The sequence below is a fragment of the Typopeltis vanoorti genome, chromosome 17, assembly GCF_054136105.1.
Source record: "Typopeltis vanoorti isolate ZY-2024b chromosome 17, IOZ_Tvanoo_1.0, whole genome shotgun sequence".
NCBI classification, from domain to species: domain Eukaryota; kingdom Metazoa; phylum Arthropoda; class Arachnida; order Uropygi; family Thelyphonidae; genus Typopeltis; species Typopeltis vanoorti.
In genome coordinates this window covers 79,537,804-79,563,324 of record NC_143565.1, presented here as the reverse complement: position 1 = coordinate 79,563,324, position 25,521 = coordinate 79,537,804, and the positions used below count along the sequence as shown (strand labels likewise).

At 32.8% G+C, this 25,521-nt stretch overlaps 1 protein-coding gene across 1 annotated transcript; it reads right to left on the bottom strand.

The window, feature by feature from the left end:
- Window positions 1-2,639: 2,639 nt before the first annotated feature.
- Window positions 2,640-24,145, bottom strand: LOC150097528 (arginine kinase-like). The gene is made up of 6 exons (XM_090407002.1): window positions 23,835-24,145; window positions 8,437-8,696; window positions 8,162-8,310; window positions 4,866-5,031; window positions 4,044-4,227; window positions 2,640-3,361 (listed from the first exon to the last, which is right to left on the bottom strand). The coding sequence occupies exons 1-6, from the start codon at window positions 23,998-24,000 to the stop codon at window positions 3,219-3,221; spliced, it is 1,068 nt and encodes a 355-aa protein (XP_090263128.1). The 5' UTR covers window positions 24,001-24,145; the 3' UTR covers window positions 2,640-3,218.
- Between the last annotated feature and the right edge of the window lie 1,376 nt (window positions 24,146-25,521).

The window sequence follows — 25,521 nt, the reverse complement described above, 5'->3', positions numbered from 1 at the left end:
GAATTTGATCTACCTAAATCTTGGATTTCTTCTAGGACTTTTTTTTCTCTGACATTAAATATCTGTATTGCCAAACTTTCTTCTCCCATTCTGTTCAAGTGATTATATCACCTTGAACTGGCTCTGCTTATGCATTCTTCAATCATAACAGCTCTAAACTAGCAGTATATCTTATATACTGCTGGCTAACTTCTTTCTGCTTATTTTCATCCCTTTAGTCTTTATATTGCTTCTCGCTTTCATGAAAATTTTGTTTCACAGTTATTCAAATTACACGATTGATCTAAATTGATTTTAAACACATGGTTGATCGGGTTTTTTGAATCCTGAAGGATCGTTTCAGTGTATATTAATGTCATAACATCAGAGAACGATATCATTTTGCCTTAAAAGCTTATACTCACACAGTTCATTAACGAAGATTACAAATAGGGTAAGTCCTAGATCGGAACCTTGGAGGATTCAGTATTTTATTATTTTTTGGCCGTGTTGAAGGTGCAATAGTTAGTGTATTGTTTTCTATTATCCAAATAGGATTTGAACCAATCATTAGGAACACTTCTAATGGATCGAAGCATTTTCAAATAATAAAATGATTTCAATTACCTTTGAAAATTCGTCTATAATTTTTGATCTGATTTCAGTTCTGTTATCTCCTTTAAATAACGAAAGAAATGAAGACCTTTAAGTATTCTATAAATTTCCCATGTTCAAAACATTTATTAATAATATGTATAAAGAACTTTAACTTATGTTTAATGATAATATTTAGTTTTTTCATTTATATGGTCACATCCCATTTTTTCTTCTGTTTAATCTGATTGTTACACTCTTTACCTCATCCTCATTTACTGCATATAGATACATCGAATTCTTTATCCACGGAAGGGGACTCACGTGCTTTATCCTGTCTGTAGGGTCAAAATCACAACTTCCATAGTTTGTAAAGTGGTTTTTCATTTCGTTAAGTTAATACAATCTTTAAAAGTAATTACTCCAGACTTCTAGAATATCTGTATTTTCCGTTTTATGTCATATTTATCATATTGGATTCCTTATAAGGCAACCCATCCTCCATTCTAAACTTTTTTCAATGGCTTCAAGAACATTTTGTCTCCTTCGCGATATTTACTTTCTCTATTCTTACCAAATTCTTCCCATAAGTTTTTTTTTTTTTTGCACACAGTTTAACATTTTGACGTTTTCTTTGTATTCTCTCAAGCAGAGCCCTAACGAGGGCGTGGCGAAAGAGACGCCCGCCACGGGCGCAACTAGGTTTGGGGCGCAAAACGTAAAAAATCAAAATAAATAAATATATGTAAAAGTCTGCTATTTATATTGTATTTTAAAATTTCGGCAATACGCCGCTATTGACACAGAAATTCTGCAACTCATTTTGATGGGGTTAATAGGAAGTATTTAACATATTGCATTTAGTAAAATTTAACTTGATACATTTAAAGTTTTCAAACGTTTTGTCATTTTTGGGTTAGGAGGCACAAGTTAGACACTTGCCACAGGCGCTTCATACCCTCGTTACTGTACTGCTCTGAAGGAATCTGCTAACTCGCTTCATACATACTTTCGATATTCTTTCTTCTTTTCATTCACTGCTCTTTAATTCTGAGTGAACCATACTGTTCCGATTTTTCCATATTCTTACAATTAGTGCCTTTTTTTTTTCGAAGTTTGCCACTGGGTCTCTAAGATTTGTTTTTATTTCTTGGACAATATTTGTTTATTTGAATCATCTACACTTCACTTCTGAAACATGCTAGATAGAGTTTGATTCTTCATTCTAATATGGTATTCATTTATATCTTGCTCAAAACCAAATTATCCTTCTTTCCTTTTCATAATTGTTACGTTGATGATCCTATCTCGAATTCATTTATTATTATTATTATTATTATTACGTGACACCTCCAGAGAGTCCATGGACTCATCGAGGGAGGGCACTTGCTCTACAGCTCTCTATGTCTCCACCGATCAATCTACCAACTAGACTTAACCGCCACTACACTAACGCCATCTACCGCTCACTACCACCACTGGTATTTCCACAGACAATCACAAACATCCATGCTCACGGCGAGATTCGAACCCACAGTCTTTTTGGCTGGAGAGTGGGATACGCTAACCACTCGGCCAACTAGGCAGGTAATGATGAGTTTAAGTTTTTTTTTTTTTTATTGCATTAGTTGACATTCCATAGTTCTCTGAGGAAAACGAATGGTTTCGTCAGAGAACCATCCGTATCCTAATTTTAATCGGATCGGATGCATGTGGTGCGGCCCTAAAAGTCGGCTTACTACTGATAACTCATTTTTCTCGACATTCGAGCCTGTTATATTAGCGAGCTATCAAGGGGCGTCAGCGATACAAAAATAATCGGCGAACTCTCGAGTCCAATGCGAAACATTCTCGTAAAATTCTCTTATCTATTTTCGTTGACTCTTCAAAATTAATTTATTAATGCAATTTTTAAATTCATTAATTTATTTATTAATGGAAAGAATATTTGAATAAATCTCTTAACTTTATATTACTATTTTATATTATTATATATATATATATATATATATATATATATAAATTAAATAAATAAATACATCAATAAATAATGACACATCGCCACAGAAACCCTGGAATTCATTTTTAATTGCTGTAAGGAGCCTCTAAAATATCTGTACAGACTTTAAACAGTGGTAACAGAGCTGCTGCAATATTTGGACGTCATATCTTCACAATTAAAACTGCATAATCGGCTTATATATGTGCATATTTAAGGTATACATTACAGTGCCAGTCGCTCACCAACAGCACACTAGATTCATATTCTACACTTTACATACACACTGCATATTCTTTTTAAATTATTCTTTCTCTCTACTGTAGAAACATTATTGAATTCTCGATTCTAATTTAAGTAAGCATCCATTTTGTTTCCTTCGAAAGTTAAACTTAATCTACACCGTCGCCCTCTAGGGACCACAATCAAAAGCTTGCGATTCTAAAATTATTGGAAAATAAAACTAAGGCATCTAACATAGACTCTCCATAGTAGCATTGCCTGCTTTTATTCAGCAAGTCCTATCCAGTAAGACTAAAATTGATGAATAAAGATGTGCTATTTCATCAAATGCATTCATAGGTGCTCTGAAAAAAGAAATCTACAAATGAAATAGACATCTTTTTTTTTTTTTTTTAAAGTGGAGTTAAGCTGCGCGCTCCAATTTAATTAGCTCCAAAACACCATCCTGCATCTCTTTCACTGCCTGGTATTCTGTAAGTCCCAATCGTCTTTTATTGGAAATGTCATAAACTCCTCCTTCACTTTCTGTATGCTCTCCACGTGTTCCTGGAAGGGAAAAAAATATAAAAAAATTAAAAATAATAAGATCGAGAAGAAAAGATATTTATTTCCTAATTAAGCAGTTTTAATTCATTTTAAAATTAAAATTACAAATTTTGCGAATACAATTTTGTTACATAATTAATGCAACAAAATTAATGCATTTTGTTACATTAATGTAATCATATTAATGCATTTTACTCCTCTTTGATTCGAATTTCGTTAACATATTTTATCATCAGGACTGCCATCTAGCGTAAACATTGAGAACTTGTTGTTCGTTATAATATTAATTTTAGAGTCTATAATAGTTATGCAATAAAAAATTACGACTTTCTTTTTTTTTTTTTCAATTGTAATATTTCGTTTTTTATTTTTTTTTATATTTTGGAGTAAATCAAATCAAAAAAAAAAAATTTGGAGTATTGTAATTTAAACGGAAGATGGTCACTGAACATGCGCAAGTTGGCTAACTGCACTAGTAAATGAAAATTATATTAAATGTATTTATTTCGGAATTTTTTGCACATTCCATTTAATTAAGAAATACAAAATAAAAAATTAAATATTCTAACTCTCACAAACGCTATAATACTGTAATGATTAATAACAGATTTACCATATTAGAATTCGTTTTACACAAATGTTAACCTTCAATTATTGACTCGTAAATTCAATAAACACTTACCACGCACTTGCAAGTTAAACTTAGAGGCAACACTCTCTAAAACTTTTCTATCCTTGGCTAGTTTGGGAAGTTGGATGTGCACACTTGCTCTGATAGTGGTGCCCAAGTTGGTGGGACAAAACGTCAGGAAACCGAAGCGATCATCGTGGGAAAAAGGAAGTTTGGACTCAATGATGTTAACAGCCTACAAAAGACACATACATAGCGATTTGTAATTATTTATGAAATTGCAAAAATATTCAATTTAAATCTTAAATTTAGCTGTAATTATATCACAGAGTATTTTCAATAAATATTTCAAAGACAATAGACCTCTCGCTCTAGCAAACATCGAGATAACAAACTCACTTACTATGACAAATTGCAAGAAAATCCCGATAAGAGGTCCCACAGTAGAACGAATGCTAAACTATCCATTAATGATATCTTGTACTAATTTTCTACAGTGAAAGTCCTTACTCCAGGAGAACATACACGATTTACATACAAAGTACATTTACAGACATAGGATTAGCCACCTCATCCTACAATTATGGTTATGAAACCAAGGATACTTGGAAGATCGTGGGCACTTAAGAGCCTATAAAGCCATTGATCATGATGAGAGTCTTAACTCTAGCACGACTATTAAAAATAAAATTTCACAATTTACATTAAAGTTGAAGAGATTTTCCATAATTAACCACCCAATTTCAAATGAATGGTTGATTATGAGAAATATTATCCTAATGATGTCAACAAAGAAGAGTATTGTTTTTTTCACTGCAAGAAGAAGAAAAAAAACTGAACCTATTGGAGGTATTTCGTAACTTAATGACTTACATCCACAAGCCTTTTATAAATCTGCTTAAGATCTCCTCCTTTTTGCATAGATATGATCCTGAGATGATCCTCTTCATTCGCCCACACCAGAAACGTTTTGTTATCGTTGTGGTAAATGCCTCTTCCTGTGGGCCAGAAACGGCATGCATTAGCTGCCTGAAGAAACCTGTTAAGATAGACAGAAAACGAAAGATAATTTACTAATTGTTCTAATTTATTCTTTCAAAGTTATTATTTATTTTTGTTATGATTTTATAGACTATAATGCATGTTGGTAATGCTTCTAACATTTTGGTATTAGTGAAACTGGGAAGATTCCAAATAGGTCCGTCAGATTTTTAACGCGGTTGATTTTAACTCTGCAGTTTGGTGTCAAAGACTCGATTAATAGTTGAAGAGTGAAAGTCGGAAGTAAAGAGGGAATAATTTTCTAAGTCTCATGTCCATGCCATTCTGGATGGCAAAACAGATGGCACATCTGCATTTCAATCTACTGTCTGTGGGTTCGAATCTTGCTGTACTCGTAGTGTTATTTCCAGAAAGAAATGCCATTAGACACATTAATATTAAAATGAAAACTAATATTATTTCTGAAAACAACGAAACCACAATAATTCCTGACTTTCTCTTTTATAGTAAATGCCCGACTCAACACATCCTAGTATTTTGATTATTAGGCATTTTCCACAAGTACTGCAACATGTGATATTGATTTCAAGAACAATGATTTACTGTATACACAAGTAATGGCATTCGTACCGTGTCTTTATAATGAAAGATTTTTTTTTTTTTGCGTTTTTAGCTTTACCACTAGTGACCTCAATCTGATAATAAATTCTCTCCTACTACCGTTAATAAAATATTTAATTTAGTTCAGGTTCTTTGACTTAGATGTGACTTTGGTGTCTTTGGGCTCAATCTTTGAACTATTTTCCGTAAATCAGCAAATTCTTCATAATGGGTTGGATGATATTTGGGACATTAATGTATCATTCGCCTGCACTGTTTCTTAATATTATCTGCATGGTATAAAAGAATATCCACGTAAATTAATTCATTTCATTTCTTTCTTTATATTCTTAATTTGCTTTGCGAATTTTCAGGGTAGTTAATTATTTATAGCCAAATGGTATTATACATTGCTCAAAGGAAAAATAAGTCTTCATAAATTAGCAAATGCAATTTTAGCGACCTCTATCGTTCGTTATCGTCTTCATAATCTGGCGTGTATATCGTCAAAGGGTGTACCAAACATTATGGCCTTTTAATACAATTAGGATATCGTGACTAGTTTCTGATGAAGAACTTTATTGCATCAAACCATTTAGATTTTCGTTATACCTCAGTATGAGTTGGACTATTTCTCTCTTGTTTCTATACGTTTATTCAACTGATGCCACCTACTAGCTTTAACTGGCGATTTCAATATTTAATACTCCAAGAAGCATTGCGTCTAAAATGTGCAATTTATTCTATCAGTTCATATTTTGCTGTTACGTTTTAAATACAGTACGTCATTACATAGAAAATTTCAACAATTATTTAATTTGATAAAAACTCTTGAAAAGGTGTAATGATTTGTTATGCACGGTTGACAAACTCAGGTCAATATATCTCCTGTTTAAATATCAAATTCAATAGAACTTAACGTGAATTTAGATGTCGCTATGAATTATAAACGACAGCAATAATAGTATACAAACCTTGCCTCGTAACGTATTGAACATCAAGTCATCTGTGCATACTTCAATTATGAATACCAATTTGCGAGTTGATATCTTTACTTATCCCATTATAACAGATCCATGTTATATTTGATTTTTCAAATATATGTTGTAAATAAAAATCTGGAATTGGCAATCCCTAATGCATCTACTTTCACCAATCTTTGCTTCAACAGTTTCTTAACGTTTTCTTAAGTGTACATAATTCTTACTCACATAATTCTGTTCCGATCTGCTTTTCCATTGAAGTCAACAATTCGTATTTCAAAGTTTGATTGACTTTGACTATTTTCAGAACTTTGCTGTGCATGTTAAGCAGGATAAAAATAACGTTGTTTGTAATTATTTTTTATGAAAAAAATCATAAAACCATAATTGCGAACAACGTTATCAAAACAATAAACAAATTTCAAGTTGCTTGGGCCATAATTCCAAATATATCCAACTTTATTTTTAGCTCTTTTAATCTTTAATTATTGGTATTATTGGTCATGATTTAAAATTGGTTGTTAAACTCATTCAAGTTATAATTTGAATGCTTCTTATAGACCTTCTTGTATTACTTGCTACAACTCGAGGCTTTTCTGGGGGGGCCTTTAAATCAGACTTATAAAAATTCTGGAGGTTGAGCATCAATTGTAATAAGTTTCTATGAAGAACAGAGCTCCTATGAAGAATGTTAATGGCTATTTATTTCCAGTTTCTTTAAAAGATTTTCGATGGAAGTAATGAATGAATAATCACCGTTAAGTCATTGAATAAAATAAATATTAATTACAAAATCCATACAGGGAAATCGACCAGGGAAAAGACTCACTTTACAGATAAAGCATAATTAGAGGGAGGTAGATGGTGCTGTAAATAGATGGTGGATTAGATGGAGGATTAAGTAGTGTAGACAGGCTTATGTGGCCTACAGTGCACTGCCGCAATGAGTTCTTGAACTCCTTGGAGGTTATAATAATAATAAAAATAATAATAAATAAATTAAATTAAATTAAATTAAATTAAATAAAAATGAAATAAAAATATAAAATATGTAAAAATAAGTAAATAAAATAAAATAAGATAAAATAAAAATAAAATAAAATAATACAAAATAAAATTAATAATAAAATTCCTTAAATAAAAGCGCCAATAGGCTTCACTTCGGCAATGTAACATTATTTAAATTAAGGGGATATTAAATCCCACATTATTTCAAAATAGAATAAGAAATTTAAAGATTGGAATCAAAGAGTTTCATGCCGAATAAAGTAAACCATAAAAATTTCGGCTGATTGTAGCATAAGCTAAAGCACATAGTTCAACACTAGGGCAACTCGTAGCAAAGGTGGGTAAAGTTTTGATCGTTATTCTTTGATTCCGATCTTTGAGTTTCTTATTCGGCTTTGAAATAATGTGGGATTTAATATCCTCTTAATTTAAATAATTAATAATAAAATTCTGCAGACAAATTGAACTCCATATTTAATTAGTTTCTTACCTTAATTAAATTTGGTGAACTGAAATTACTAAATGCATTTTATTAAATGGTTCCCGTAATATGAACGGTTTTGAAAATACACTTACCTGTCGCCTTCTTTAAACAGGAAATGGTCATCAATGAGCTTCTGTTGAGTTGCTTTATTCATTCCTGTAAGGGGGTAGTACGTTCCCTTTAACTCTCCACTCATACCGCTAAGAGTACTGCTCACCTTGCTTTCCATATCTTTGTATTGCTATTAAAATAAAAAATAAAAATAAAAAAAAAATAAATAAATAAAAAAAATATATATATATAATTGTCAAGTTAAAAAGCTTAATTATTACTAAACTGCAAAATTTAAACAATTTTCTCTTTTTACCTGCTCTGTCAGACATGGGTTGAATGGATAACCTTGAAGACTTCGTCCACATCTTACTCTAGTAGAAATTATAAATTCACCTTTCGGATCAAGATCTACAAGAGTGTTGATGTCTCCAAAATCCTTAGGAGGATGTTGGTCAGTAATTTTAAACCCACCATGATAATCTTCTATGATTGGATTGAAGAGATCAGCAAATACAGTGTAAGACTCGGCATCTGGAGCATACACACCAACTCCACTATCTAAGTTTTCCACTCCTGTGTAAAAAAAAAAAAAAAAAAAAAAAATTAAATCTTAAGCGTCGGATGCCGAATATGAATGTTGACAATAATTTAAGCAGTCTTAAGAAATTACAGAATTAATCTCGAATATATTTAAACAACAAAACCGCCAGATGACAGTCTAATCGTAATAAATTCGAAATATTTTTATTGTTGTAAAACGCATAAATATAAAAATGATACTATTGTAACTTGCTGGTTATATAAAAACTACTACACAACCGCTAGATGGCAGTCCAATCATTAGAGAATCGAAATAATTTAATTGTTAGGAAGCACATAAATATAAAATTTATATTATTGTTACTTGTTGAATACAAAAACTAAAAAACCGCTAGATGGCAGTCTAATCATTAGATATTCGAAATATTTTGATTGTTATAAAGCATAAACACATAATATGACTGTTACTTGTTGATTATATAATATTAGCTCGATGAGTTGTTCTTGGTCAATTAAAATAAGCAGCGTCTACTTCAGCAGAAAACGTACGTGTTTAAAACATTTCATCACCTCTCAGGATGTATGTAAACAGTAAAGGGCGCTTCCTCTCACTAAGATAACGTGGGATATTCCTGTCACAGTAAATCCCAAGCCCTACGTTAAAGTCCCTACCTTATCTTTAGGTTATTTATCCTTGTAAGTGCAATTAACAAGTGTGAGACTTAAAACATGCTTCCCAGGAAGGAAGCATCTGGCAGTGTTCCAAATGTTATCAAGAGCACCTTTTCGAGTATAACCAAGAAATTTAAAATCTGCCACGGAAACTTTAACACAGATAAACTCAATGTCGTCTCTTTACTCTTTAAAAAATGATCTTAGTTTGAAAATTACTTTAAAGTTCTCTCTTTTTTTTTTCATCCCACTGGCAAAAATCAAGTGCCAGGTTCAGAGTTGTGTTTATAATTATAAACTGTAACTTTCATTTTCAACCAAAAATAAAACAAAAAACGTATCATTACATAGCTATAAGCTACAAAGATAATACAAAGTAATGTTATCCTCTAAAAAGATTCAGGCGTAAAAATTATAGTTCTTTATTCTTAAAGGTCTTAAAGAAATTTTACAGTGTCGTTAAGAAGAAACACGCGTCGAGATTTTGCGCATTCAGCATTTCCTTAGAAGGGTAAGCTCATTTGCGTGCAAATGCTTTTATGGAGTGCACTTAAACAGCATAAAAGAGCTAAGGCTTTGTCAGGTGATTAATTTTTTTTTTTCTTGAAGATGTTCGCAATTTACTTACAAACAAAATAACTTCGAGAATTCACAATGTGAGTATTTTAGTGAGAGAGAAATAAATACAAAAACAAGAGAGAGAGAGAGAGAAACTGTAATACTCCGGTTGCCAAGGCAACCAGTTTCACACCATCTCTCTACGAATGTAGGGTATCGATTACCTAAAGTTGTGAAGCTGAATGCTAGTCAGGAAGCTTTTCGGCTCTACAAGCCATCCTAAAACGGGAATGTAACCCCAATGGTAGCCATCAGGTATTAACGGAAGGAAGAGAACAGCAAGTATAAAGGAAGTTGGTTAAAAATAGCGAGTACTTTCAAGTTTGTTAGCTAATTAAGTGGTGGATTGTTTTCATTGCTTATTTGGGAGCTTAAATTGGTATAAAGAAACACTTTTGTATAGAGAAGAGAGGATGTGATTAACAATTCGTGTTTACTAGAGGCATTATATGTTATTTTTTCCTTATCCTTCATAGGTGAAAATCCTAATTTTTAACTTGTCGCTTCTTACAGTATAAAACTGTATTTTTACGTTAATTAACATTCAACAATTGTTGACTTTTTCATCTTTTTTTTTGCATCTTTTTCATTTCACTATCCTCTATTATTGCAATCCCTAAATGTGTAAATTTTTGTACTGTAAGTTTATGTACTGTTTCACTACCGTGCAAAATCTTAACAGTAATTGGTGGGTTTGTACTCGTGACCAGAACTTTAGTTTTAAGTGATATTTATAGTCATATTATAATTAAAAACATTCTCTTTGTAAAGTGCAAAACATTTTGCATCTCTTTTCGAATAGGTAATTGTTACGTCATCTGCATATCTAATACACGGTACGCTATTGGTCATTTAGATCATATTACCACTTTTATTTCATTTATAGCTTATTCAATGTATAAATTAAATTAAAAAGACGTGTTGATGAAGCACATCCTTCATGCGAGGATTTTTTTTTTTAAAAAAAGCGTTAGATTGTTATTAAAATAAATCAAGCTTCTTATACAGTTTCGTGTCTATCTAATATTTTCAAGCTTTTTTAAATAATAATGACTTAGTCGATTTCAGACCCAAATGGCAGGATTTTAATTTAAAAAATGTTGTTCTTCTTTCAAAAGCAAAAATTAAAACAAAATTATATAAAATGCACAACATATAGACACAGCACTCACGTCTTAAAGTTACTAAACCAGCAAACCACAATTCGTTTATTGTGAAGCTCGCGTGACTATGATAAATCATGGGATTACCCTTCGACGTCAAACTTAATCTCTCAATTTATCCTACAACAATGTAGGACAAGCAGTACAGTGGTAGATATCAGTATCATTATAGCCATAGCTCTGAAAAACAGAATAAAAACAAGAACTGATATGCCAGAGCTTGGCGATAATAAATCCTGTCACCATAATATTTAATAAAATTACTTATTTCTGCTTAGAATTTATTATTTTTTATCTATGGAAAATTTCATTCCAAACTGTTCTACTATAATGTTTAAATTATATATTGCTCTTTTTAAATTATCTTCCTTTGGAAAGATCAAGAATGGAAATATCACTCATTTGAATAACCCCTGACCGTTTTCTAATTAGATTTTTAAATTCTTATATGGCTCACTTTGGCTAAAAGATAGTTTCATTTATTTCCATCAAATGCCGAAATATGTTTTAAAATAAACTCTTCATCATGTTAATCACCGAGCTAGGAAATTTCGACCTTTATCTGCGCAACAATTCTCTTCTGAATAGTACGAGGTCGATGTTATGCACGTGAAAATAAAATAATGAAATAGATTTATTTCAAATAATATAGCAAGAAATAATAATATTATACTATGCTGTAAGTTGTTAGGCTGATAGGATAATATTGTTTATGACTTAGGCTTCGATAAAAGTCATGTTGCTGTATTTAATGATTCCATTTAGTGATGAATATTTGTGTTTCGATCTGATCTGATCATGAAATTAAAACATTACGTAAACACTTCCCGAGATCTTAGAATTCTATTGAACAATTTTTCTATCCGAAAACGTACCCTTACATTGTCAAATTGGGTGGTGGTGTGGAGGGGAGTAATGCAATTGTCCTTAGAGGCGAAATGTGTTATATCGCTATAAATAGACAAACCACAATGCAATCAAATAGATGAAACTCGTCTTCTAAGTAAATACTCCAAAACCAGATTATATACATTCTCGAGAATATTTAGAAACGTACACAGTGCAGAGTAAATGATCATAGACAAGTAATAAGCCCAAAGATGTCTTTTACTAGAGGAAATTAGTTTAATTCAGAAAATAAAATTATAACTTCTTACTCATAAGTTTTGTTTCACCTCTATACAGCAGTGTTCATCAGGAAAGTATCCGCTTTATGCGATATATACAAAAAAAAATAATAATAAATAAATAAATTACAATTTCCTTATTAAAAAAACTACATTTCTATATTTAACAAGTATCATCCAGCGTATGTATTTTCACTCGCGCTTTCTTTCTATTCTTCCTGCCATATTTAATCGGGGTGGTGGTTGTTAATATTTTATCATTTCCTAGGCTACCCAATTAAAGTTTCATAGCGACAGCTTTCGTAATGGTGCTTTACGTGTAAGCAAGTGTCTTGAGCCATTTGTGAACACGCGCTAATACAAAGGAGAAGTAAAGAAACAACAGTTGGGAAAAAACGATAAAAGGATACCAATGAAGTATATGCTAAAGGAAGGGATGGTGTACGCCCTTGTCTGGACAAACAAACCTTAATTTTCGTCTTGTGTCTACTTGAGCAGCGCAGTGGTAAAGTTGGAATTCGTTGCCTGGCAACGCATCACTCTCTTTCCGGCAATCAATCATAATGTTATCGGAGAAAGGGAGGGGATTGAAATACATTTGACGATGACGTAAGGAATTCATTTCGATAAGCTTTCTCACAATTTGAAACTATTCTCTCTCTCTCTCTCTCTCTCTCTCTCTCTCTCTCTCTCTTCCACTTATAGGTAATACAGTGAAATTAAGCATTATATTAACACAATTACAATGTTTAGGAAAACAAAAACATAATTTCAAAAGAATCGCATGTTTTGCCTAAACTGGGAGTTTAAAAATAGATTAAACTAATTTCGCTATCTTAGAGTTTTATTAGAAACCACTTTTCACTTTCTCAAAGGTGATCTTAAGAAAGTACGTAAGTCAGTTGAAACTCTCCGCTATTGTGAAGCGTTTTATAGTTAACGAAATAGTAAAGAGAACGCTAAAGCACGTTTCGTGTCTTATAAAGTCGATGCGTGCTGAAAGACTCGTTGAGGGCACTTCGGATCTCCTGATGTAAAACGTGCTTTCACTTCCTTGTTACCACTTTTCAGCTAACTATAAAATGAATTTCCAGGGTATATTTAAACAGCGTAAATTTTAAAAAGATATTTGACGAAATAGCAGAATAGCATATTACTCAAATATTTGTTATTGTTATGCGAAATAATATTAAAAATGTCCTTTAATGATAATATCACGATACATTATACAATGGAGAGTCCAGTTTTTTTTTAAATTATTTTTATGTAATTTTTAATTCGAATTATGAAAAAAATAATAATAAAATAACAAATAATAAAGCTTGTAAATCTATAGTATACGAACTTTATTTTTTATTTCCATTTTTTACATAGCCCGGAAACTCTGCTTCAGAGATCAAACATGGAACTTTTTTCAAACCACTTAAGGTCTCCAATAAATTTAAAGGTCCAAAGAGAGATTCACACCCTCGGTTGCGATATGTCATTTTAAACCCTTTTGACAGAGTTTCGCCCAGGATAACTATACAATGTCTAATCATTCTTCTACCGTTTGTAAGGGTGTCAAAAATTTTGGAGCCCGTAGAAAATATTTTAAGTTAACATTGATCATTATTTTTTTAAATATTTCATCTAAATGCGTCTTATTTTATGCCGTTTATAATCTATTATATTCGTTCTGTCTGTCAGTCGGTACGACGTTTATTCCTCATCGATGGATGGACGAATTTTTATTTCAAATTCAAATTCGGCATTTGGAAATGTTGCAACAATTTCGCGAGCCATCTTAACTACGGGTGCCAGCTTGGCAGCTACTCCTGCAATGAGAGAGAGAGAGAGAGAGAGAGAGATTAAACAAAGCCAAGGCGACTGATGATTACACTCTCATTGCGTCAACTGATAAATGTAGATAAAATGAGCCGCTGTATATATTTGGAACAACAAACTGTCCAATGATAAGAAGACACTTGGTATAGGTTAGGAGTGATATTCTGGGTGTGGGCTTGTTTAAATCTTTCATCACATCATTTCAGATACTCCGTTTCGCCAACAGAAATTTTATAAAGTCTGTTGCTTGGTTTACGATAGGAAAAAAATTGTTTTTTTAAAGGAAATGTTAAATTTTTTAGAAGTTTTATTTTATCTTCCATTTTATGCATGAGCAAAGTAGTTATCCCCATATAAAGACTGAATAATAATAACTGTCGTTTATTTTTAAAACAATACATGTTTGCTAAGAATGCATATACCAATATTCGTTCACTTTAGAAGAACATTGTAGATTTAACCACAGGATGAAAACAAATTAAAATAAGTGACTTAAAAATATATAAGTAGACAAAGCATTACTAGTCAGCAAGGCATTATTTTCTGTTTGAACACATTTTTGTTGTTTTATTTTATAACTTGCAATAATTTTGTATAACAAGAGGTTCCGAAACATTACAAAATTCATCAAAAATGCGTATTATGAATAGAATCGAAAAAATGGATATAATTTTTCAAATGGAGTTTGATATTTACTTGTCTGTCCTACTTCTCATTAGCCAATGAAAACTATTCTAGTTAACTTTCATCCTTAGATTAATATTTTTTGCAGTACTCTTTTAAATCTCTGGAGATTAGAAGGTATTAGTTATTCATCCATTTATAATCCTTCCGAGATAAATATAGTCCCATAATTTAGAAGGATTAAAAATAAATGCAGCCGGCTTGCCATTCCTCGACTGCACATCTCTCTCTCTCTAAGGGTAGATATTTTATGTATGTAGATATGTGTATTCATGGAGACAGTTTTTCTGCTGTGTGGGATGAAAAATCTGAATTTCGTGGAAAAAACCTACCTATTTATGACATCGGCTAACTCACCTTGAATTGAAATGCGCTGATAAAGATTCTCCGTATCATAGAGGGAATTCGAGACAGGTCTTTCCACCTAATGGGTTCCATCGCAGCCAACTGATCTAAGAAGTTCGTTAGTTATTAATAATAGTTATGATAAACTATTATTAATATTAATATTCGTTTATTATATAATAAAAACCAACCTTAAACACGTTTCGAAATATTTATTTGTACTGTTCAATTATAAATAAGTTTGTGAATTTCGTTTGGCTCATGCTATTGCCAATATAAAATTATAAGTGAATTGCGTTCTAGTGGAAAGCCGATAATAATAATAATAATAATAATAATAATAATAATAATAATAATAATTAATTTTTTTTTATTGTTCTTTCAAATATTTACATATGTACCATGATAATCTATTCAGTATATTATTTTACAAGGTTCAGCACTTTGTGCTACATATAATGAGATTTAAATAGTAATGATGATAACAGTTTTTTTAATAACAGTCACAGTAATAATTTATAATTATATTGTTCAGAGTTACATAAGTTGTATAATATTACATGTTGTAGTTTACTATTTTTTTTTCAAGTTTGAAAAGGTATGATTATACAACAGTATTTACACATATGCAATCAAAATATTATATTTCCTAATTCTCACAAACATACAGTGTAAACTGATGATTTACATTTTTTTAAAATTATTACATTGCATACATTTGTTACAGTTATTACATACATTACATACATTGGTTTACATGTGATACGTACATTACATGCATTTGGTTACATATGATACATCTTGGATGAGAACTAATTTCTCTGCTTTCATCCTCGAAGCTTATATGTAAGCTTATCTGAGGATGGCACCAGTTGGTTATTATTTATTGTTTTTTTTTTTTTGCTGTGTTGGAAAGCTACGAAATCTATGATTGAGACATTCGCGTGCGTGCGCACACACACACACACACACACACATACATACAATAACTTGGAATGTATTGATGCGTCGCTGAGCTGGAACCCTGAACGAATATATATTGTGTTTCATTACGTTTGTATGGTATTTTGGGTGCATGTTTCTTGTTCATAGTATGTCCTTACAGCTCTTTTCAGGCTATTTTAGTTTGTAAGGTTTCTGTATTCAAAAGGTCGTTTTTTTTATCATGTCTGCGATGTAGAAGTTTGGTGTGACTTTTCCATAGTGATTATTGTATTTATATGTGATATAATTAGTTGTCTGAGGTCTTGTTATGCGATATGTGTTTCTGACTGTCCTGTAGTTGGCATCGAAATAATGTTTTAGCAAAGCTGCATAGTGACATAAATGTTTTGCTGTCAGTATTTTGTGTTCTGACGTTGCAGTGTATATAAAGTTGTTATTGTCTATTTGTTCCCAAAAGATCAGTTTTATTATTTTGTAGTGTAACGAGATTAATCTATTTAGTTTGTAGGGTGCACCGAAAGCATACGCTGTTATAGCGTATCTTAGATTATTTTGGAATAGTGTTTTGTATATTATATTTTTAGGCGTATGAGAACTATGTCTTTTAACCTGTAGAATTTGCCACTTATTGTTCGGAGTTTGTTGTGTAGATGGTTTATGTGGCTGTTCCAGTTCATATCTGCATCAAGGGTAAATTCCAAGGTATCGTATTGTTTCAACCTGAGTGATTGTAGTGGTTTTGCTGTTCTGTGTGTTTTTTGTGTTGGAAAGTGGATGTTGGATGGTTATATATTTGTTATCAACTGGTCGAGTCAGTGGATTTCTGAATATCATTAATTTTGTCTTATCTGAGTTTAGGTGTATGGGGTTTTTCATGAGCCCGTCTGTGATCAGATTTATGTCATGTTGCATATTTGTTTGGGCTATGCTTGCGTTATTCAGGATGGATATTATCGCTGTATCATCTGCAGAGGCCCGTCTATTCCAATATGCCTCAGCTTTTCTAACAAGGTTTGATGTGTGAGTGTATTTGTATTTGTTTAGTCAGATCAATAAAGTCTGCCATGGCAATTTTGTTTTGGTCTAAGGCGGTATTAATTACTTCTATAAAGTCTTCCAAGAGAAATGTTGTTCCCTTATTTTTCTGAAAACCATATTGTGTTTTGGGGATAATATGAAAGGTCTCTGTATATGCTGTGAGTTTCTTCAGTACGATCCGCTCCATAATTTGATTGACAATTGGTACTGTTGCTATGGGTCTATAATTGCTGATTAAATTTCTTTTTCCATGTTTGTATATGGGTGTGATTATGGCGGTCTTTAGCATACGCGGTATCTGTCCTGTTTCAAATATTTCGTTTATTAATTTTAGTAGAAAAGGACCTCAGCTAGTTGCATGTTGCTTGATAATTAAAAGAAACACACGTATTAACCACAGTGAAAATTATTCAATTGTAAATATTTCATCCTACGTATCTTAGGACATCATCAGTACAGTAGTTTTAAACAATAATAGGTATAATATACACTTAGAGCGCATGATTACAATAGAATCTTCAATATTACAATGATATTTCTATTTCAATATGACAATTTCTATTGTAATCTTCATGATTACAATAGAAATTGTCATCCAAACCATAGGATCCTTTGGGGAAAGTATAAACTTTTACATAGATCGTTATATAAACATGAACGTTTATACAAGGAAAGTTCTGAAGCCCTACTACACAGACCAAACTTAAACCGCTACGACGTTCTTACTATTCCTAAAGTATTTTATCCTAAAATTGTGTTAAATATTTTTTTTTACTTCTGTAGCACGTTACGCACGTTTAATGAGATTCTATTGTAATCATGCGCCCTAAATGTATGTTATTCCCATTATTGTTTTAAACTACTGTACTGATGATGTCCTAAGATACTTAGGATGAAATATTTACAATTAAATAATTTTCACTGTGGTTAATACGTGTGTTTCTTTTAATTATGATCGCACCACAGGTTTCGTTATTTAAAAAAAAATCAAAATGTTGCTTGATATCCTTAGGTCTTATACCATCAATTCCTGGGCCTTTGTTTGGTTTGATTTGATATATTGCAGAGAGAAGTTCTGTTTCTTTTATGTTGGTAACCATAATGTCTGTTTTGATTGTGGTCCAAGTGGAGGATCACGTTTTGTGATTTGGGGAATATTTCTGTGCAGTTCTCGGATGGAGTCTGCAAAGTATTGGTAAAAGTCATTTGCTAGTTGTTGAATAGGTTTTGCGTCTTTCATGAAGCTGTGTTTTACGGTTTCGGAGGCAGTGGTGTTGGGAGCACAATCTAGCATCTCGTTGATCAGGTGCCAGCTTTGTTTCATGTTGTTTTGTGCAGAGGTTAGTTTGTCTCTGTAGTAGTTTCTTTTTGTATTTCTTATTTGTGTTGCAAGGCGATTTCTTGTTATCCTATATTCAGTTTTTAAAGTTGTGTTATTTGGATATCCCTTTAATTCTTTCCATAGGGCGTCCTTTCTGTGTATTTCTAGGATTAAGTTTTGTGTTATCCAAGGATTTTGGGTTATTTTTGAGCGAATTCTTACTTTCTTTGCATCTTTCTTATATATTTCATCCAGTGTGAGTTTAATGTTGTTGTATAAGATATCTGCTGAATCTGATGCCAGGTGTTCCCAGTCTGTTTTTCTTATTTCGTGGTTGACTATTTCTTCGTCTATTATTGTTTTCTGTCGCTTTTCTTCTGTGGGACATTGCATGGATATTGTCTTGGTGTGCAGGTTTAGAGCGATGAAGTAATGGTCTACTACTTTGCACTTTATGACTGAAGCAGTGTAACTGTTCGGTGGTGCTCAGATGTTTATATGATCTAGACAGGAGGCAGTGATAATATTTCCGAATATTTCTTCTCTAGTACATGATGTTATTGTTGGTATTAGATTATATATGGATAGAGTGTCTAGGTATTGTACAGTGTTGTTCTTGTTTTCGTTTGCAATATTTATGTTTATGTCGCCGATTATCATTAGGTGTTCAGTTGAGCATATTTCTTGGCGTGAAAGCCAGCAATTGAGTTCGTGCAAGAATTTTATCATGTTTAGGTTTGGTGGCCTGTAAATAGCATTTAGTATTATGGGATGCTGTCTATTTGTCGTATTAGTGATTTCGAAGCAAAGGGTTTAAGCATGCTCAGATTGATAGGCAGTTTCTTTTGCTATTAATTTATGTTCGATAAATATTAATATTCCACCACTCTTTTTGTTTGGCGGCATGATCTAAGTTGTTGGAAGCCTGGAATTTGGAAAGCAGTCGCTTCGTCATTAGTTATGGATATTTCTGTTAGGACCAATATATCAATAATACCGGTGTAATTCCTCAGATAAGCTCAGATAAGAAAACAATAACCAATGTTTTCGGATGCTTCTGATGTTAATATGCAAGATTGAGAGTCCTCTCACTTGTAATGCGTGTTATTTCCATGCATCAAGAGAGTCGAAAGTACAATTTCTGTTGTATTCTAGGTGTGATTACATCTGTCTAATGGTTCACATTCATTTTTCTTGTGTTGAGGTCTTCTTTGAACTAATTTGGAGTCTTTTGTTTCACTCTGGCAGCCTATCTGCCTTCCGAGCTTTTTATTTGTATAGACTTTGAAGTTTGTGACTTTCTCAAGAGTTTCTTGACGTCAATAAACACAATTAGAGCAATGAATTCGTGGGCTATACCAGTGATCCGATAAACAGCTGGCATAATAAATTGGACAAAAGAAGACCTGGACAAACTAGACTGCAAAACTAGAAAAATAATGACTATGCATCATGCATAACATCCACGAAGTGATGTTGACCGGTTGTACCTACCGAGGAGAATAGGTGAACGGCGTCTGCTGCAAGTGAGACAGACTGTGGAAGAAGAAGAAATTGGTTTAAGAAATTACATCGACAATAGCTCTGAGCCAATGCTTCAAGCAATTACACAAAAGGGCCTTCTAAAATCTACAGGAAACAAATCCAATTACAAAAAGGAACATGGAAATATCCGATATGCGCGCTGAAAAAATGAACTCTTCCATGGCCAATTTCTTCGAGATACTGAGGACAAAATTGACGTGAACAAGACATGGCAATGGCTACAACACGGATACATTAAAAAAGAAACAGAAGCATTTATTCTAGCAGCTCAAGAATAGGCATTACAAACTAATGCAATCAAAGCAAACATTTCGAACATCAATAATAACAGAAAATGCAGATTATGCGATCAGAAAGATGAGATTGTAGAACATCTAATCAGTGCCTGCAGCAAGATATCCCAAATTGATTACAAATACCGCCATGATCAAGGGACTAAAATGATTCACTGGCATGTTTACAAAAATGACTTTACTACATGTAATAACTGGTGGCACCATAAAATAGAGACCGTATTGGAAAACGAAACAGCAAAAATATTCTCTGGGACTTTTGAATACAAATTGATGCGCATTTGGAACACAATAGACCTGACATCACAATTATCGAACATCGACAGGTTTGGATTATCGATATTGCAGTACCCAGTGATAACAACATCAACAACAAAGAACTGGAAAAAAGACTAAATATCGAGATCTGGCAATCGAAGTTGGCCGACTGTGGCTTAAACACACCAAAGTCATCCCAGTTGTTATCGGTGCACTTGGTGCAACTTCTAAGAAGCTGTCCAACTATTTACAGCAATTAAAAATCAATGAAATGACCCCATATGACCTACAAAAAATATCATTACTTGGAACAGTCCATAGTTTACGACGCTACCTGACGGACTATTCTTAGATTCTTGGGTAGAATCTGAATTGTTCTGTGTCACCAGTCAAATTGTTGTTCGAAAAATAAATAAATAAAATAAATAAATTCCGTGTGATGATACAGCCTTCCCCCTTTTTACGGTACCATCTAGTCTCCCTAAATTTTATCCGGGCTCCGGAACCGGTATATGCTGACAAATCAGAGCTACGGCTGGGTCAGTATTCCTGACTGTAATCCGTGTGTCCTCGGATTGTTTTGCCTGCTTGCGGGATGAAAAACATCAGATAAACCGGCGGGAAAAACCCTGCTGTCCACGCCCAAGACCGGCTAACTTGGCTATGGCTGAGGAAGATTCTTGAGCTCCTCACGTCGTTGACGGGAATCGAACCTAGGATACTCCTTCCCAGGCATATTCGCACAGTTTGCGAAAGGCAAAGCCGCGCGGACGTTTGACAAATAACTTGTTTCGACTGTGTATCAATTATATGAATAAAGTAATAATAATAATAATAATAATAATAATATTTTTTAATATAAGTATCTTTATTATTGTTATACACTTTACTGACTGTTTTGTTACATAATCTGCAGTCTTTGATTATGAGGATTACGTGTAGATGAATGAGGCAGATTAATCCCATCTACTTCGAAGCTTGGGTTAGCTTTAATGAAGAGAGTGAAATTAGCCTTCACTATTTATGTTGCTGTTACTGTTTATGCATGGGATGTAGACATTGGATGCTGGTGATTTGTGATGTGCATATTAGTGTTAATGGTATATTAACTTTTGGTGGTATTTTTTTCAGAGTTCGTGTTTTAATGTTTTGTAGTTATCTATGTGTTTTAAATTTCTTGGTAGGTTATTGAGTTGCGTGGGTATGTGATGTGATCTCAAAAATAATAATAATAATAATCATTTTTTTATAATAATAATAATAATAATAATAATAATAATAATAGTTAAAAGAAAGATAACGTATTTTATTCCATTATTCAAATCTATTCCAAACTTCAGTATTTCAATCTTTTCTTTATATTAATGAATGAATGATCCTACTATTAAGTATCAAATTCACTTTGATTAAAAAGGCTAATTATTGGAACATCGAAGGCATTCCAAAGCATTATGGTCCGTCCTTGAGCGCCCTATTCAGAATCACTTTTAAAGAATTTCGGCATGATTCTAACGTTCTTGAAAAAAGCCATCATCAGATCAAGATAGATGTTAGTTTAAATTTGGTCAGTTTCAAAAGAATATTACAGTGGAAGATTCTTTCGAAATCCCTCCCTCCCCCACACACACCACTGCAATCCTTAAAGAAATAAAATGCTATTGACATTAGTCAAAGTTTAGACTCTCTCTCTCTCTCTCTCTCTCTCCCCTTCATATGATCCGATAAAAGAGGAGTTGTATGTAATTCTGTCCAAAAACATACTTGAACAGTGAAAGGACAACCTAGTTTGGATACTATGCACAACAACAACAACACAATCATCTAAATTGTACCTCTGGAAACCGGGCAAAACTACGTCGACATTTAACCTAAGAGTGACATTCGAGTCCTACAAAAAAAATAAAAATTCTGTAGACAAAGAATTAAAAAGAAGACATTTGAATATTCAGAGTACATGTATTTATGTTAAGAGATATAATAATAATTATTATTGATACCTTCAGTCTCTTAAAAGGTTCACTAGCTACTAGATTGGCTTTCGTAACAATTATTTTAGGATAAGATGGTTAATCATATGTTTAAATATATCTCTCTTTGCATGGATATGGAGTATGTTTTCATATCTAGTTTGCCAGTTATTGGATGAAAAACCTGAGTTTCCGGAAATAAAATCATTATCATCCTCCGTATGAAACCAAACTCGCCTTAATTTGAGAATTCTAGGTGGAATTCACAAACTATGATAACAAATTGTAAATTGCAGATTTTTTTTATCTACAAGTTTTCTCAATAATTATTTATACAAAGTAAATTTTCTTTGAAGCCTTAAAAATCTATCTTCTCCAAAATATGAATCCATAATTTTGGTTACTTTCTTTTTAAAAAAATTCGTTTACGATTTGAAGGGAATGTATCAGTGGTTTTGAACTTGGCCATATTAGTGGTAAAAATTTGTAAAATTATTTAAAATGATATAAAGTAATAATTCTGCACTGATTAGATGAAATTTAATAAAATGTAATATAGAATCCGTACTAAACATTATGAGGTCATCTCAATGTATAGAATATATATATATATATATATATATATATACCCAAAGTGCACCCCTTTATTTTAGTTATGAATAGTCGTTCGTAACTTGAAATAAAGAGAAACAGTGTAAATTTTAATCTATTTTTACGTAATAATGAAACAATTAATTTTGACTATTTCATCATCGTGGTTATAGAAAAGTGCGATTATAGCAATTAATAACTATGAGCTTAGCAGCACTACGCACATAGCCAACAGTTTAGGTATTAACAATTTAAAATGCACGTTGCCTTCAAGCTAGAATATGTATGGAGCGATTGCTATGTATATTGCAATTTATTGAAGATTATATATATATGTGTGTGTGTGTGTGTGTGTGTGTATGTGTGTGTGTGTGTGTGTGTGTGTGTGTGTGTGAAATCTTCAATGTCTTCATTTTAACACATTAAAAAGGTTTAATTACATCTTTTAGCATTTCGTAATGTATGTCTACTTGAAAGTGGACAAAGACAGAATAATGTTACTTGAATAGAGTATCACAACAAAAGATGGCTAGTTATTGGTGAATGCGATCGCTATACAGAGAACACGTGCAGTTCTACAGTTTCTAAAGCTGTTAAGCTTTAGAAACTGTTCGGAATATCTTGATAGATGAATTAAAATAAATATTCCTAAAGATATCCAAAGCGTCCATACTAATCATCATTAAGGATTATCCTAACATCATAAAGACGAACATTCATTTTAGAAATCTTTTCTTGACTACTCACGAAGTAACTCCTAGAGCAGAGTACACTTACCTGATTGGATGACATCGACAAGAGTGGCGAACTTAGTTCTTTTATTTTTAAGCCTATCGAAGACATCTCTGGTAAGATACTTCTTAAGGAGAGAATTGCAATCCTCCGCTTCTTGAAGTCGTTTGAAGCCTGCTTCCAACTTCTCCAGGGTTCCCTGATCCACCATTTTGTCTCCGAGAGGGGGGAGGGTCAACTGTTCTTAATACCAAGCAAGGAGAGAGAGAAAAGGGGAGGACAGAGACACTTCAGATGACCTTAATATCGAACGCCTTGCATGCCGGGTAATATTATGCCTTCCAGTATTTCGTCAGTTTATTGCTAGCGAATCGCACAATTTATCACACATACATTTGACGTAGTCAGAAAAAAAGAAGATAAGGAAGGCAAAGTCTAATGTCTTCGATTACTCAAAGAAGTCTTAGTTTTCGAAGTAAGAAGGCTCTCCACCAAAACTACTCTTCCTGTACTTTGCTACAGCGAGCGCTCCTGAAATTCATGATTCGCACGAGAATACGTAGAGGCGGATGGTGGATATCGATCACGAGAAGCCCAGGAGAGCATAACAGTACGGAAGAAGGCGGGAATGTCATCCGCGAGTCGACTTGGAATGCAAAGTAATGAATAAATGGCTTCCTCTGTGTTTCTTTCTTTTTTCTCCCTTGTTACACGGTCATTTTTGACCTGTCCGTCGTCGTTGCAGGCGGTTTTATTTAGAAGTCGACAGCGAAGAAGATTAATTGAACAATGTGAGGACGACGAAGCCCCTGAAATGCAATATTATATCATGGCTGCGTTGTTCGTGTCATTCCTGTAGTTTGGCGTCAAATACCAATTTATTTACCTGTTAGGTACAATTTAAAATGAGCATTTGTAATTAAATAAATACGAAATGATGTTAGCTACACTTACATTTATTTGCATTATTTCAAAATTCTTATTTTCATTGTTCTAAAATACGGTTATTATTTTAATCGTTTGCTTCTTTCCCTCATAGCATAAATTTCGATTAACTGTACAACAATTAAACAGAGTATGGCGTTTATGAATGGCTAATATGCCACCACGTGGTACGAGTTTGACCAAACGATATTCATGCACTTGTGGGATATTTACAAATGATAACGCTGTGAAAAAGTTGTTAGCATGTATTATCGATAAAAAGCCATTGTAGCAATTGTCTTCTTGATATACGCCAAGTTTCAATGTACATAATAACAAAACTTCAATAAACATACCAATAAAAAAAGAAAATTAAGGCTAAATTTGAGAAAACAAACTATTACTAATTAGAAACTGATCTTTGGGGTGGGCATGTGGGGGGGAGGAAAGAAGATGGGATAAAGAAGGTACAAAGGTGGTTGAGAAACACTGCTACTTGCAGCTACCGAGTTGTAACTGATACACACTTATCCAAACTTTGAACTTTGACATCAATTAAAGAGCGCTTCAAACATTAAACATAGAAAGACATAACATGCCAAGATTTGAAAGTACAGCAGATAGTTAAGCTATTTTACGGGGATGAAATACTGTCCTCGTAGATGGGTATTCATTGGTGGAAAAAGTGATGTATACAAACATGCTCTCTGTCGCTACCCAGAATGCCAAGGTCATGGACTATGGTCTTGTATCAATATGACGATTATCTAAAAGATAATCGTCTTCAAGTCAGGACACTGTTTCGTTC